The sequence below is a fragment of the Phlebotomus papatasi genome, chromosome 3 (genome assembly GCF_024763615.1).
Source record: "Phlebotomus papatasi isolate M1 chromosome 3, Ppap_2.1, whole genome shotgun sequence".
Classification (NCBI taxonomy): domain Eukaryota; kingdom Metazoa; phylum Arthropoda; class Insecta; order Diptera; family Psychodidae; genus Phlebotomus; species Phlebotomus papatasi.
Window position 1 is genome coordinate 55,016,039 of NC_077224.1, and position 14,669 is coordinate 55,030,707.

At 32.5% G+C, this 14,669-nt stretch overlaps 1 protein-coding gene across 1 annotated transcript in view; it reads left to right on the forward strand.

The window, feature by feature from the left end:
• LOC129807679 (polypeptide N-acetylgalactosaminyltransferase 2) overlaps positions 1-14,669 on the forward strand; it is a 281,760-nt gene that overhangs the window by 40,301 nt on the left and 226,790 nt on the right. Inside the window, exon 2 of the mRNA XM_055857114.1 lies at positions 3,529-3,654. Within this exon, the coding sequence (XP_055713089.1) occupies positions 3,529-3,654 (126 nt within the window). The remainder of the gene's footprint in view (positions 1-3,528; positions 3,655-14,669) is intronic.

Below are 14,669 nucleotides of genomic sequence, written 5' to 3' on the forward strand. Positions count from 1 at the left end.
CCCACTCTTTACCCTTCACTTAGAGGGCTAAACCTTAAGAAAAAGTACCTGGTGTATCCAATCAGCCATTACATTGGGGACTTTAGGGACTTTAGGTGGGAAACGAATTAGTCTGACAAATTATATTTAATTGATAAATTAAATGTTTTCGGGCTTTTATTTCAAAATACTCAAATGTAGAATATGTCACTCGAATCGTAGAAGTGCGACATATACTACTTCTTCTTTGAGTTCGAGCTGTAAAACTGAATTTAGTCAATATAATAGGGGAAAGTGAGGAACCCTAGGAAAGCTTTCAGATTTAGATTTTTTTCTCCTACTTTTAAACGAAATTAGACCTTGTCATGATATAATTTAACTCCATAAAACCTTATGAAGCTAAAATACTTCATAATAAAGCTCAATTCCATTTAAAAATAAGAAGAAAGATAAATTTCAAAGCTGTTCCTGTTCAAATGTGCCCCATTTTCCCCTACAGAAAATCTACATTTTAATTAATTTTTTTTGCTTACATTGAGAATTCTTCTAAGAAATATAGAAAATCTCAAGATTTTCTGCGAATACTTCTTCAAGAGAAACTCACCGTAAGATGCTCCATTGGGATCAGATGTTAAAATGAACTTTTACAGTGAAAAATGAAAAACCACAAAGCATTGAAGTACAATTTGAAAGTACAAACTCGAATATAAAATTTAATATCAAATATCGTAACATTAAAATGTTGAATTGCGTTCTTCTATCTTCATATTCTTTGGTTGTTCTTTTTTTTTGGACTTTTGCATTGAGAAATGACGGAAAGAGGAAGTTTTGGGAAAATTTTTAATTTTCTCGCTTTTCCTGGGAAGAGACTTGTATGACTTTTTCAGCATCTCTCTTTCATTTTTCCCTCAGACATGCAGGACGAATTGCGTTCGCGGTCAAAAGTTGTACCATGTAGCAGAACTTTTCTGGATCTGGAGGCTTTTTCCACTTTGCAAGTTTGTTTGAATATTATTTTTTTGCTGAAAACCGGGAAAATGTTCATTTACAAGAGTTTTTTCTTCTGTTTCTCCAAATGCATTGAGCAAAATTCATATAAATGAATTCTGAAAGAAAAAAAAATGAAAATAAATAGTTTGCATAGTAAATGGTTTATTAAAGCTACAATGTCGTTTTTGATTAAATTTTCAAATGCTTAGAGAACTATTAAGCTTCTTTTAGTTAATTTTGACTGAATTGTGAGAACGTGAGAGATCACAATAGAAGGTCCCAAGAGTGAATAGCTAACCACAGAATCTCATGTTGACAAGAAAATGTGCTGTATCGCTTGGGAGATGTTCTATATTTGTTTAGAAACATATGTTAAGTGTGTGCATTTAGAAGTTTATAATGTACACACATGTAGAATGAAAGGATGTAAAGTCAATTTACAGACTATTGTGTCAAAGTTTGCAAATAGGGTGAGGAAAAGTAGTTGGTTATGTATTTAGAAGCATTTATGGCTTTTACTTATCATGCACATTCCCATAAGTTCTCACTGTTGTTCTTCTTCGAATTTTGGCTGGGAAATCTCTCCCTTCATATTCTTCATCTTCTTCGTCAATTTCATCTCTGGTCTGGAGAAAGGAAAGGGCTTGGGGTTTGGTGTATAAAGACAATGAGTGGTTGAGATTTTGCAGCAAGACAAAGTGCACTGTCTCACCGCTCTTTTACTTGGGAGAGCAGCATCCAATTGATAGTTTAAGTGGCTCCAACTTCCAGACAAACACATTACCATAACTATACTCCAATTGTAGTCATAAATCGTTTAAAACACGACCAACTAAACAATAATTCCAAGTCACTTCCGTTCGTATATTTCTCTGTTTTCTCTCTGTGGCTTTCACCACACAACTTTTCAACCCCCTCAGGGAACTTTTTGCTTCACCTCTATCCCTTGCTTAAAGATCGTTGCGGAGTGTGAGAGTTTGAGGGGAATATTGTAATGAAAAGTGTGATAATTTCTCAAACTTATTCCCTGACCTCGTGTCCTTTTTAGTGCCTCTTAAAAAAATCATATACTATAGCGGATTGAAATACAGTACGACTACAACAGTGACAAAGCTCTTGGTTCTTGTATTCCTTCAGTTCTTATTTTATTTATTTAGTTGTTTGAGCTAGGGGAGAATCATATTGACAGAAAAATGCTCATCATATTACGTCAATTTACGCATTTTCAATGCAATTCTTACACAAATTCTCAATTACCATATTACCGTACCTCATACTTGGTGATACTAGATGAAAATAATATAAGAAAACTGAAGAAATAAGAAGAAAATACGATAACCGGTGAGCGAAAAAACTGTACGATTAATTTCTCGTACAGGTTTTTGCTCATCGTTTATCGCATTTTTGTTTTATTTCATCAATTTTTTTAATATTATTTTCACCTAATGCCACCGAGTATGAGATAAGGTAATACGGTAATTAAAAATTTGCGTAAAAATTGCATTGAAAATGCGTAAATTAAGGAAATACGGTGGGGCGTTGACCCTACTACATTATTTTTTTTTTTCAAAGCTGTTTCAGATTCATATTAAAAATGTTCGTAAAATTTTGTCATTCGTTCGTAAAATATTTATCAAATAAACAAAAAATTACGAACAAATGACAAAATTTTACGAACATTTTTTGTGTGTTTACGAACATTTATGAACAAATGTTTGTAAAAGTACAAAAAATGCTCGTCAAGTGATCATGTTACGAACAAAGTTTGTGAAAAGACTACAAACTTTTATGAACTTGTTTGTGGGTTATACGATTTACGAGCATTTTGTAACTCCCCCATAGGAATTCAGAAACATTTACGAACATTTTTACAAAATATTTTTTCTGTGTATTTTAATGCAATACAAATTATCTTTATGAAATTGTTGATAAATATTAATTATGACACTTGAAATTTCATATTTCTTGACCATTACCAATCTATTATTATTACCAAGTCTGCTGCAGCCCAATTCTAGTCACCAAAAACAACTCATATTTTTATTAATTAAAATTTTATTTTTATTAGTTGAGTCTCCCATAGCGGCCAGTATATATAATGAAGAAACACGGTTTCTATATTGTCTATTAAATAGTTGTAATGTAATACTTCTGAGAATACTCGACTACTGTAAGAATCACAAAAGGGAATAATATTCTCTTCCAATTTCTATTACATAAACTAAAAAAAAGTTCAAGTCTGAAAGTATTATCATTCTAATTCCATTTCAGTTTCTTTAAATTTAAAAAAAAAACTTTCTCATAGATTGTCCATATTAGTTAGGCTAACGTTAAATTGTTAGGAAAATAAATTTTAATTAAGGTTATATTCCAATAAGCTGATTAGTCTGAAAATTGGCGAGGATGACTAAAAATAATATGCAATTGTGATTTTTTTCTGCTCTTCACTATACAATTTCCATTCTCTCTTGCTGTTGCTGTTTTTTCTTGTGTCAATTACAATAAGAATTGCATTCGACTTTTGAATTTTAAAAGCGATCTGTATACAAAAAATTGCAGACCTCCAACTCACTGACTCCAGCAGCTCAGCATGTTCCCGACAAAAACCATATGACATCACCATCATCAAATGATCTTCATGCTCCTCAAGGTGATGACCATCACCTCTATTCACTCTCATCTCAGGTACTGTTTTTTATCAATTGAGTGTTGTAAAGCTTTTTTTTTTTGTATTTATTACACCCGCACTCGAAGCCCTCGAGAGCTTTCAAAAATCTCCCCAAGAAATATCCCCTCGAGTCACCGATATGTGTCCAAGAAGCCAAAGGCAATGATAGAACTTCCAGGATGTTGCTTAAATATTTGAACTTGCCATAGTCTCGGAGCCAGTAACTTTCTCAAGAGTGGTTGTTGACTTAGAAAATTGGGAGACTCAGGGTTTGTCCTCCACACAGGAGTGTGATGTTTGAGCACTCTGGGGCAACTCGTCATCTTCTTACTGTTCAACATCCAGAGAAAATTGAATTTCCCTCCCCTTCCTTTGTCCATCAGGGACACTGGAATTGCATTGAATGCATGAGAGAATTTCATTGGCAATTGCAATTCGATTATTGGCAATGATAGAAGAATTTCAGGACAATTTGTCCACTGTGAGAAAAATTCCACCATAGAAAGTGACATATATTTTGTAGGAAGGTCTCCTCTCACAATATATCGATATTTGCAAAATATTGCTGCAAGTGAACATTTTATAAAGTAGAAATGCCACACATTGCATTCTTTTTCAGTGGAGAATGTGACCTAGATAAAGTAAAAGTATCTTATACCCTTTGTTTTATTTTTCTCATCTTAAAGAAGAAACTTAGAATATCAAAGTGTGACTTTAAGGATCAAATTTACTAAAAAAAAATGTTATAAACGGTAAAATTTTAATCAGAAACAGTTCAGTGTATTTATATAGTAAAAGGTATTTAAATTAAAATTTAAAAGAAAAGATTTATCATTTAAAAGAAAAATAAACAATTTTTGACTAAATTCAGGTAGGGCAAAATGAGGTAATTTGGAACCATTTACAATTTGGAATATTTGAGATTTTCTCTTTGTTTCAGATGGGCAAAGAGAAAACAAGGACCGCGAAATAGAAGAAAAAGGCGATTAAGAAGAGTAGAAACAGCTTTTCTTCCTTTTGAATTTCGAAAACAGTGAGAAAATCTCAAATGTTCCAAATTGTAAATGGTTCCAAATAACCTCATTTTACCCTAACGTTATGTAGATTTAGATAACCCATATGTTCTTTCAATTCATTTTCTGTCTTTATTTGAATTCTAAAAGAAAAATCCTTTTCTTAGATAGTTAGGGTCCATCCAAAAACGCAAGATATATTTAGCTTCTAAGATTTGACAGTAAGGATTTAGGGTGAAAGGAAGACCTATTGACATTTTAATAACTCGTGTGTCAGGGGATCTATTGACAACTTATACTTTGTAGTATTTAGTATATGAAACTTGAACATCTTTCTGAATAGGGCACTGTAATTACAGAAAAAATATCATACTCACAGCGAACAGACAGACTTTTCCACATGGTCATTGCTTTTTTACACCTTCATTGCTTTTTTACACGTGGAAAAGATATTCAAAAAATTGCGACACCAAACGAATTTTTGCACCAATTTGATGTTTTTTCCATTCTCTGAGACAATATTCTTTAAAAATAAAATAATTTATTAGTAAAATTTGCCAAATCTAAACACCTCGATTCAAGAGCAAATGCAATTGACCGGTCAATTGGTCTTTGCTCTTTTCTCAAGGTACTTATAAACAGACAATTTTACTAATACATCTTTTTTTAAAAGAATATTGTCTCATAAGGCGTAATAAATATCAAATTAGTGCAAAAGTTGGTTGGGTGCCGCAATTTTTTGATTATTTTTTCCACGTGTAAAAAAGCAATGAAGGCGTAAAAAAGCAATGACCATGTAGAAAAGCCCAGTTTGTTCGGTGTGATTAAATAAATTTCAAAATTTTGACAAAAGTATCAAGAGGTCGTTCCTGTCGAAGAAATGTTCCTTCGACCGTACTTCAAACTCTAGAACACAAAGGGTTAGGATAATATCGATTAGAGGTCTTTTGCATAAATTTATTTTACCTGATCTTTTATTGTGCCATATCTTACTGGCTAAAATATTTTCAAGAATTCAGTCTTGATCTATTTGAGCCCTTACATATATTACAAAATAAATCTGTAGTGTAGAGAATCTATGTAGAAATTCTGTGATCGTTAACACGCAAAATTGATATTATATCACATCGTATTCCCTTAATAGGGTATTGTTTTTTTTATTTTTTTTTAAATCCATTGATCTGTAAGAGATACATTCCAAAATATGAACGTTCTATCTTTAGTAATTTGAAGACATTTTTCTGAAAATTTAAGGCATGTACGTAAAATTAAACGGAGCTGAATTGATACAAAGGTTATTGCAAAATTATTTAAAATGATTTTAGAAAAAATTAAAAAAAAAGTCGAATTTCCAAAAAGTTAAATCTCTATTTGTTAGGATTGTCCAAAATCTTTTTTCTTTTCCCAATAATATTTCACTATCTTTAGTAAGTATAGAAAACTTTATCATTTCTGTTTTCATTGTCGATTGACCATATTTTATTTTAATTGTTGCAATTGTTTTTGTTTTAAAGATTCATTATATATTAAAATTTGGAAATTATTTTCGTTAAAGTTAAAGTTTTTTTTTTAATTTCTTATTTCAAATTTCAGGTTTTTTAAATCCTAAACACATTGAAGAATATGAGTGTAATGCATAGCATAGCTTAAAGGTACAAAAGCTCATAATACATAATAAACCTATAGCCAATATTTTTAACTAATTCAATTTCGCTGGCAATTTGACCAAACCAAAATGTATTCTATTGATTAGTGACACAATTAAATATCTATGTTAAATAGCTGGATATAATAAAAGATTATAGAAAGTAATTAAATTTTTATGAGCTTAGCGATTCATTATTATCAATGATAAACCTAGTTCATTTTGTGTAGTGGTTTGTGAGAATTGTGGTAATGAACAATTTTGAATGCTTATAAATTTTGTTATAGAAATATTGAGCACTGAACGATGTTGTATGGAAATCTTCTAAAAACGTTCTGATGCTAGGTCCACAACAAATTTTTTAAACATAAGACATAAGTGATGCTAACGACACAGTCAGCACACATGTACGAAGTCGCATTTATTTTTTAAGTTAGTCATCTGTCAATAATAACCAACTACAGTACGGATAGATATATCAACTAAAAAATTCTAACAATTAAGATTTTGAGTTTGCACAAAAGAATAGTATTTGCGGGGATTAGTTTTTTTTGTTGCATTTTTACTTGAATATAAAATCAAGGAGAGCACATTATTTGGTTTAAGGTACCTACAGCGAACATCTACGATCAAAAACCGCCTGAAAAAATCAGTTTAAATGCTTTAGAAATGCCACTTCTGATTCAGAGGACAGAAAGACCAAAAACAATTGTTGGCGCCGATCTAAAAAGGTTATTCGATAAAGATCATAAGATTAGTTCGCGGGATAATTAAATATAATTCACAAAGGTGTTTTCAAGTTCAAGCGTCTATGGAAAAAATCAAATGCAAGAAAATGGCAGCTCCATAATTTGACTGAAAGAAAAAGTTTTCAGCATCGAATTTGTATAAACGCTGAAAAACGATATTGACTCGAATATTCCAAACCTTAGCTTTCCCACATTAAAGCATCAAAATTGAAAGTACGACCAAATCTCTTTAGAAGAAGGCATTGCTAAGCATTACTACTGAGATCAATTTCGATGATATATTGATCGAAAACTGGCCAAAACCGGTAACTGGCCAAAATACATAAGCGACTACAACTCGACAGTGCTCCGTCACTTTGCACTCCTATGGTCCAAGGGGATTTCTGTAACAGTGTGACAATGTCATATGACAATCTTAAAAAAATTTTATATGGGTAATTCGCCAAAAGAATTCGAAAATATTACTCATATCAATAATTGAGAAGATCATAAAGCAGTCTGTAATGGCTATTCGATACTTAGCAGCCTTTAATGTTTTCCTGCTCCCAAATTTAATCACGAAAATTTGTCATTTGACATTGTCATATTTTTAGAGAGTTCCCTTACAGGACAACATTAAAAGCTAAACTGAGATACGCTTCTAATGCCACTGTATTCTTCAGACCTAACTCCTTTCGATTATTAATATTGTCGATCTCTCTTACCGTTTGGCCTCTAGGCCCAAAAATTGTTCACAGATAAATAAAGGAAAATATTCGAGAAATTTCTCATTGATTAAAAATTTGAAGCACACAAAAAATTATGAACTTGCGATAATTCCCAAAAACCAATTTTTGTTTTTTTTTGTTAGCGCTGGCATTTGTTAGGTTATTCTCCTGTTTATCTCACTTTATTGTTTAGAAGTTGGATTATTTATTTAATTTATTATTTCTTTATCATTCTTATTTATGTTCCTATTTTGATTTTTAACTTACTTATTTTATTGTTTTTTTTTCTTTCAGAGTAATTTTAAATAAACTAAATGATTTTTAATTAGCGACTATTAAGTTTTCTGTTCTGGAAGGAATTCTGTAATGCTCTGGCAATTCCTTGGCAATTGGGTTCGAATCTTAGGAGAGCTTTTTCGAAAATGCGATTCTGCAGCCGTGATATTGCCATTTCAGCTCACGTGACATTGTCAGAAGTCACATATTTGAGATTTCTGGCTATTCAAATGACAATGAATTTTGTTAAACAAATCAACCAAGACGTACTGTATTTTCATAAAATCATCAAGTAAAGGGGTCTCATTAAAAGATCAATGAATTGCATTTTCGAACTCATATGATATGACAAAAAAGCTCGAATGGCATTGTCAAGTTTCGAACTCACGCGTGACAATGTCACGAAAATTAGAGAATTCCCGTACTGGTCAAGTTCTCGTTCGCAAGTTTTTCTCTTATTTTTTTGTGAAAAAAAATAATTGTAATATTTTTCTGGAGAGGTTACCTGTGTCTGCAGTGTCAGAGCAGAATATCCCTCCAGAGGGTTACACTTTTCCCTGGGAACGCCAAACCACTTCCGTCATTAGGAAAAACCACTGAGAGCACTCCTCTGATGCCTCAGTACAACCCCATTAGCGAACCCGGAGAGAAGAAGTGGTATGCAGCAATCACTCTATGCAAATTATATACAAATAACTGACCATTTTCACCATAATTAATGGCGTAATTAATGAATAACAAATTGTACTATTCAAAATTAATTAACGTACTTGCTCCTAGCAAATTTGTGTTTCTCTTTCTCTGTTGCTATTCTTGGGACACTTTTAACAGAACTTATGTCCCTCTGACCCAGAATATTCCATGATTGATACTCCACATACAGAAGAGTCTCTGGATGGTGTTTGAGCAAAATTCATTGTAAATTAATTAAACCTTCTCCTAAATTTTCATTTCACACGAAATTTTGCTTTCGGGCTAACCTATGCTATAGATCTTACAGGACTGAAGATAAATATTGTTGCGCACCTAACTGCATAGACTATAGATCATGGATTATGGGGAATTTACAGGTTAGGCTATAATTCTTGCGAGCAACATACATAGGGGAAACTGGGGCACCACCAAACACGGGGTAGTACCAAACACTGCGATTTTTTAATCGGATATTAGATTTCAGAGGATAAAACCTGTATAAATTCGTAAGCATTATAGGGATGCTTGTCCACTGAAGAAATGGTCGATATAATCCAAGTAATTTAGAAATAAAAATTAGTGTTTGACGCTACCCCGTGTTTGGTGGTGCCCCAGTTTCCCCAATATTTGGAGTGCGATTGATGACAATCAAGCTCATTCCTTACCTTAGTTCTGGCTAGTCCACACACTTTGTCTGATTTGTATGATACTGATGAAAAAACCAGACTGCTGCATGAGTATCAATTTTGCATTATCATCAACTCCTCAGTGAAGCTTGACTTACAGGTTGGGATACCGCGCACTACCCAAAATAAAGCCTTTTGGAAGTTTTATCTTGTGCCTTTTTGGTTGCTCTTGAACGGACTTCCCTAAGTATTTACGGGTCTGAGCTTCTCCACGACATCGCAACATACAGCATATTGGATAACTTTGATCTAGCTTGTCACCCTTCTTCCCGCTAGTACAAGGAAATAAATTTCTAAGTTAAAGTCACTTTGCGCTACTAATATCCTCAAAAATTTACCATCTCCTTCAGACTCTTCCCAACTATTTACATTTTTTCACTTAAATGATATTTTTATTTATTTATGAGCAACTTTATTCACATTGAAAGATGTTTCCTTAGTTAAAATTCCATCTGATTGTGGGAATTGAACAAGTTCGTGCCATATTTCTCTTGTTTTTCCTCCTATATATTCCATGTAGTCTGACAGAAGGATTGTTGTAAAAATAAATAGAAAATTTAGTAAATTGTTTTTCTCGTAAAATTTGCATATGATATTTTAAGGGGAAAAATATCTTTAGGATATAAATCATATTTTTTGAAAGTGAAGATTTTCCCGCCAAAATGACTCAAGCTTGGCAGAGGATAATGGAGATTCTTCGTGTGAATACTTTATGGAATTTATCTCGTGTTATTTTTTAATGCAAATCCCTCGTCGAGGGTTCTGAGTATGTTAAATTTCACCATCACGTTTAAGAATTGCCTAGAAAAGCTGTGGAAACATTTTTACGGAAAAATGCAAGGAGATTTGTCAAATCTCTTCTTCCTCTCATCTTAAAACGGTATAACCTCTTTGAATTTTCCATTTTAAGGAAGGAAATTTAAAACGTTGAATATTGGCATAATTTCGCAAACCTAACATTTTGCTAAAAAAACGAAATACTGTTTTTTAGTACGAGACTTACGAAAGCTAGAGGCCAAACCATTAGAAAAAAGGATTTGAGGTTTATTGATGACCTACAAAAATTCGATTTTTGAAGTAAGCAAACTTTAGAAATATGCGGAAAATCTGCATTTTCAATGCAGTTCTTACCTTACATTAAGCTTCGCGAAATTTATTTATTAAACAATTGAGAAAATCTCGGATTTAAACTTCTCAAAAGACATTTATTTATTTATTTAAACATCCTTAGAATTTTTGACTATGCAATTAATTTTTTATATGCTTGGTACTCATAGTTTTTTCCAGGGGCATGGCATTTCCTATGTTTCCCATATGTTTCTAGCGCGCCGAAAAAACTTTTGGGTTTATTAGCTGTTTTCTGTCAGTGTAGAATGAATTAGCAAATAATAGTAATACAAAATAAAAGCCAATTTAATATGGAATTGGCAACCGAAAGCTCCAAATTGGCAACCTACGTAGTTTTGGAGATATCCCGTGAAATGTGTACGAAAACAGGGAAAAATTTACACTAAAATCGGTCACATTTTTTAGAGCTAATGTCACCCCCCTGGTTTTTTCTTATTATTTATTGAAGTTAGGAATCTTTTTTAACAATATTTAATTTTTTTAATTTACAGAATATGTAGACCGTTTAATAAGCCCTTCTTTCCGTAGTTCTTGATGTGATTTATGAATCGATTTAAATCAATAACGGAACGATAAAATTAAAATTACATTGATCGTCAAATCTTTTCCGTCGCCGCCAGAAGTTCCAGTGGTTTATTCTAGCATGTATAAAATGATGCGCGGAATGTACTCAAAAGTTTCAAGTTTGCTTATCTCGGCGATCTTTTGCTTAATCCTTTAAGGACGAGAGGGTCAAAAACCCGAGGTCAGAAAAATATTTTTTTTTGTTACTTTTTAAAGTAACGCATAATCACTTGATGAGCATTTTTTTTGTTCTTATACAAACATTTGTTTGCAAATGTAAGTAGGGTGGAGTAACCACTTATCGCCATATTTAGGAAAAAGAGGAATTAATTTTATTATAACTTTTGAACTCTTATTACAAAATAACTCAAATTTGACACAAAACTACTTAGATGTATTGGCTTTAGATTCGTGAAAAAAATTGTCCTAGAATTTTACGTTGGACTACTTAAAACACTGACTTTTATTACCAACGTAAAAATAACAACTTCGTCGCCACTTTTCACAACTTTTCGCCAGTTTTGTAACCACTACTCGCCACCCACTTAAGAAAGTCTAAACTCGATTATTTTAGGCTATGTTATAAAAGGAATACATTCAGCATTTCTTTTTCGTCATGATCACCTTATTATTACTCACTTTAAACGATTTTCCTTCACTTTTATTTGAGAAATCAAATTATAGGTATATTGCAAAAAGTAAACAATGCAGGTTTGACAACTGAGAATCTACGAAGTGAAGATAGCACCGCCTATTAAAAAGAGATGGCAACAGGTGGTAAAATCAATTCCCGAAGATAACCACTTTTCGCCATGCTTCATTTTTATGTAAAAACGATATAAAATGAAATATTAATTAACAAAATACAAATTTTATGTAATCTACAAGTGTAACTAAATATTCAATAGACAAATTATTTATCCAAGACGGTATTTTTTGCTTGATGAAAATTTTATGACACTTAGTATATTTGGTAAGATATATTGGATTCGATGCACTTGCTTAAAATATTACTCTAAAAAATGCTCAAAATCGTAAATCCAAAAAGAATAATAATTATTTTTCGACTCTATACGTAGCAGCAGTAAAAACACAAAGAACTGTGCTGCTCATTTATTTCACAAATCGCGAAAAATAGCGATTTCAGTATAAATGGCGAAAAGTGGGGTACTGGCGAGAAGTGGTGATTCCGCCCTAAACACAGAAAAACATTCGTAAAATTTTATCATTTGTTCATAAAGTTTTGTCAGACGAACAAAAAAAGAACAAAAATGTTCGTCATGTGATAATGTTCTTTTTTCATAATTATCAGATAAATTTACATTCGTAAAGCTCTCATTTTGCATAAACTGAGATACAATGAAAATATCAATATAAAATCTGGAAATTTTAACTTTATGGTTTTAAGAACCACAATTTGGTCACTAAAAGTAATATACTGTAGATTAGGGTCAGTTTACTATCCTGCTATTCTTAAGTGTATCTTTAATTTTATCGCTTTGAGATGGTCCCTACCGGACATGGTAGATAGTAGTACAGCACCCATGTATTTAAAGTCTCTTTAATTTCCTATTTTAAAATTTTAATTCATTTCCCAAAGCTCATTATATCCAGCTTTCCATAGAAACACATTTAACTTTACAAAATTTATGTGATTTCACTGGAATTTTAATTTAATATAAATTTGTGGAAATGCAAACAGTGAAAAATGCATCAGAAGCTCTCAATATCTCGTTGGTAAAAGCTCTTCTGCAGAGTGCACTTCTGGAAAGTTTGGTAAATTTATTGATGCTTTTTGCTCAAAATATCCCAGATGGACATGGTTTTTTTTGTCAGGGTTTTTAAAGGTATAGTTCTGAATGTTTCATAACAGAAAAGGTGAAAATTGTGGACAAATAAGTGGCAGACCATGCTGAGAATATTGGCCATTTTTCGTGAACTTAGGACTTGGGATGTTTTTTGAGGCTGAAATGAACGATGCAAATGATGCTGATGCACTAGCAAGGCGAGCATGAGGAAAAGTGCACATGTGAAGTCCATAAATTGCGAAAATTTATATGAAGGAGTTGGAATCTGGGAGATGTTTGCAAAGCAGGAGTTGCAAGTTGGTTGCACCTCCAGTCTACCCTTGTAGCCTATCCCTGGTGAGGTTGTCCAATTGTGCGGAGACAGAGAGAAAGATCTTGTGCAGTTGGAGCATACAGAGATCCTCCAGCGAGGTATTTCATGCATGTTCAATTATCCGTGAGCAACATTCACATAAGTCTGTAATTTATTTCCCATGCAGCTTCATTTCATCCCATACCCATCCCACCCCCCTGAAGGAAGGATTGTGAATTCGCTCGGAACATGTGTAGGGGATATTATTTTGGGTATCTCCCAGTGTCTTAAGTAATGAAGCAGCTGTGAATTCATATGTGGAGTTTTGTAACATGAATAAATGGCGAAGAATTTCCCTCGTTACATCCTCCCTTTCCTTGGAAATTCTAGACAAAGGCTTTGAGCTTTTCCTCACCTAATTCTCCTAACACTGCATCACCAACCATTGTAAAGATAACGCGCGGTATGAAATAAATCTTAAATATTAAATTAATGCTACATCTCTATCTTTATCCTTTTGGCACACATTCTCTATGTCTCACAGCACGAAATGCGTGTTTTATCACAAACATTATTTAATGGAAATGAAGTTTTTAATCTTTCCCGAGAACTGTGAAGGGATTCATTTCCCTTCAGAGATTCACTTTTATTTCCATCTACTCACTCAACACTAAAAACTATTTTTGTTACTTTCCAAAATTCACGCAGTGGTTTTTATTAAAATTAAGAGCTTTCATCCTTTTCACTGCTACATATGCATCGATAAAGCTTTTAAAATGTTTCTACCACGAAATCTCCATTTCATATTATTTTAACTAAAAGAAGGATAGTAGGAAAAAATGAAAAAAATTCACGATACAACGCACAATTTCGTTTTATTTTTTGTTGTCGTATTTTTTTTTTAGTAAAATGAACAGTTCCCATCTGAATTTTATCAAAGAGAGAAACACTTTTTATGATTGAAATCATAATTTGGACACAATCATGCGATTTGAAGTCATGCTTCTTTGCTTTTCATATAATTCTTAGGGAAATTCTATAAGAATTGCTTAACAATTTTAAGTTAATTAATTTGAGACGACAAGTGCACAGTACTCTTGAACACAATGGATTTTCATTTCATACAAACAATTCGATACCTCAGAATAAGAAAAGAACAACTCGATTTTTTGCAAAATTCGTTTTTTTCACTTTTCGGGTACTCCTTGACACCCTCTACTTCCCCTGTGAATATTATACTGGAAAATAAATTATTCCCAAAGTTATAGTGCTTTTTCTAAAAAAGCAAAATCTCACTCATTTTTCAATTCAGTCAGGATAAGAGCCGCATAACTTGACCGTGTGACGTCATCATTTTGTTTGTCAAAAGTATCCCGGCTGATTTCACGACAATGGATAAGTTTATTTGGCTGCAAATATGTATAGTCTTCAATTTGGTAATAACTAGTTAATAACTAATATAGTTAATAAT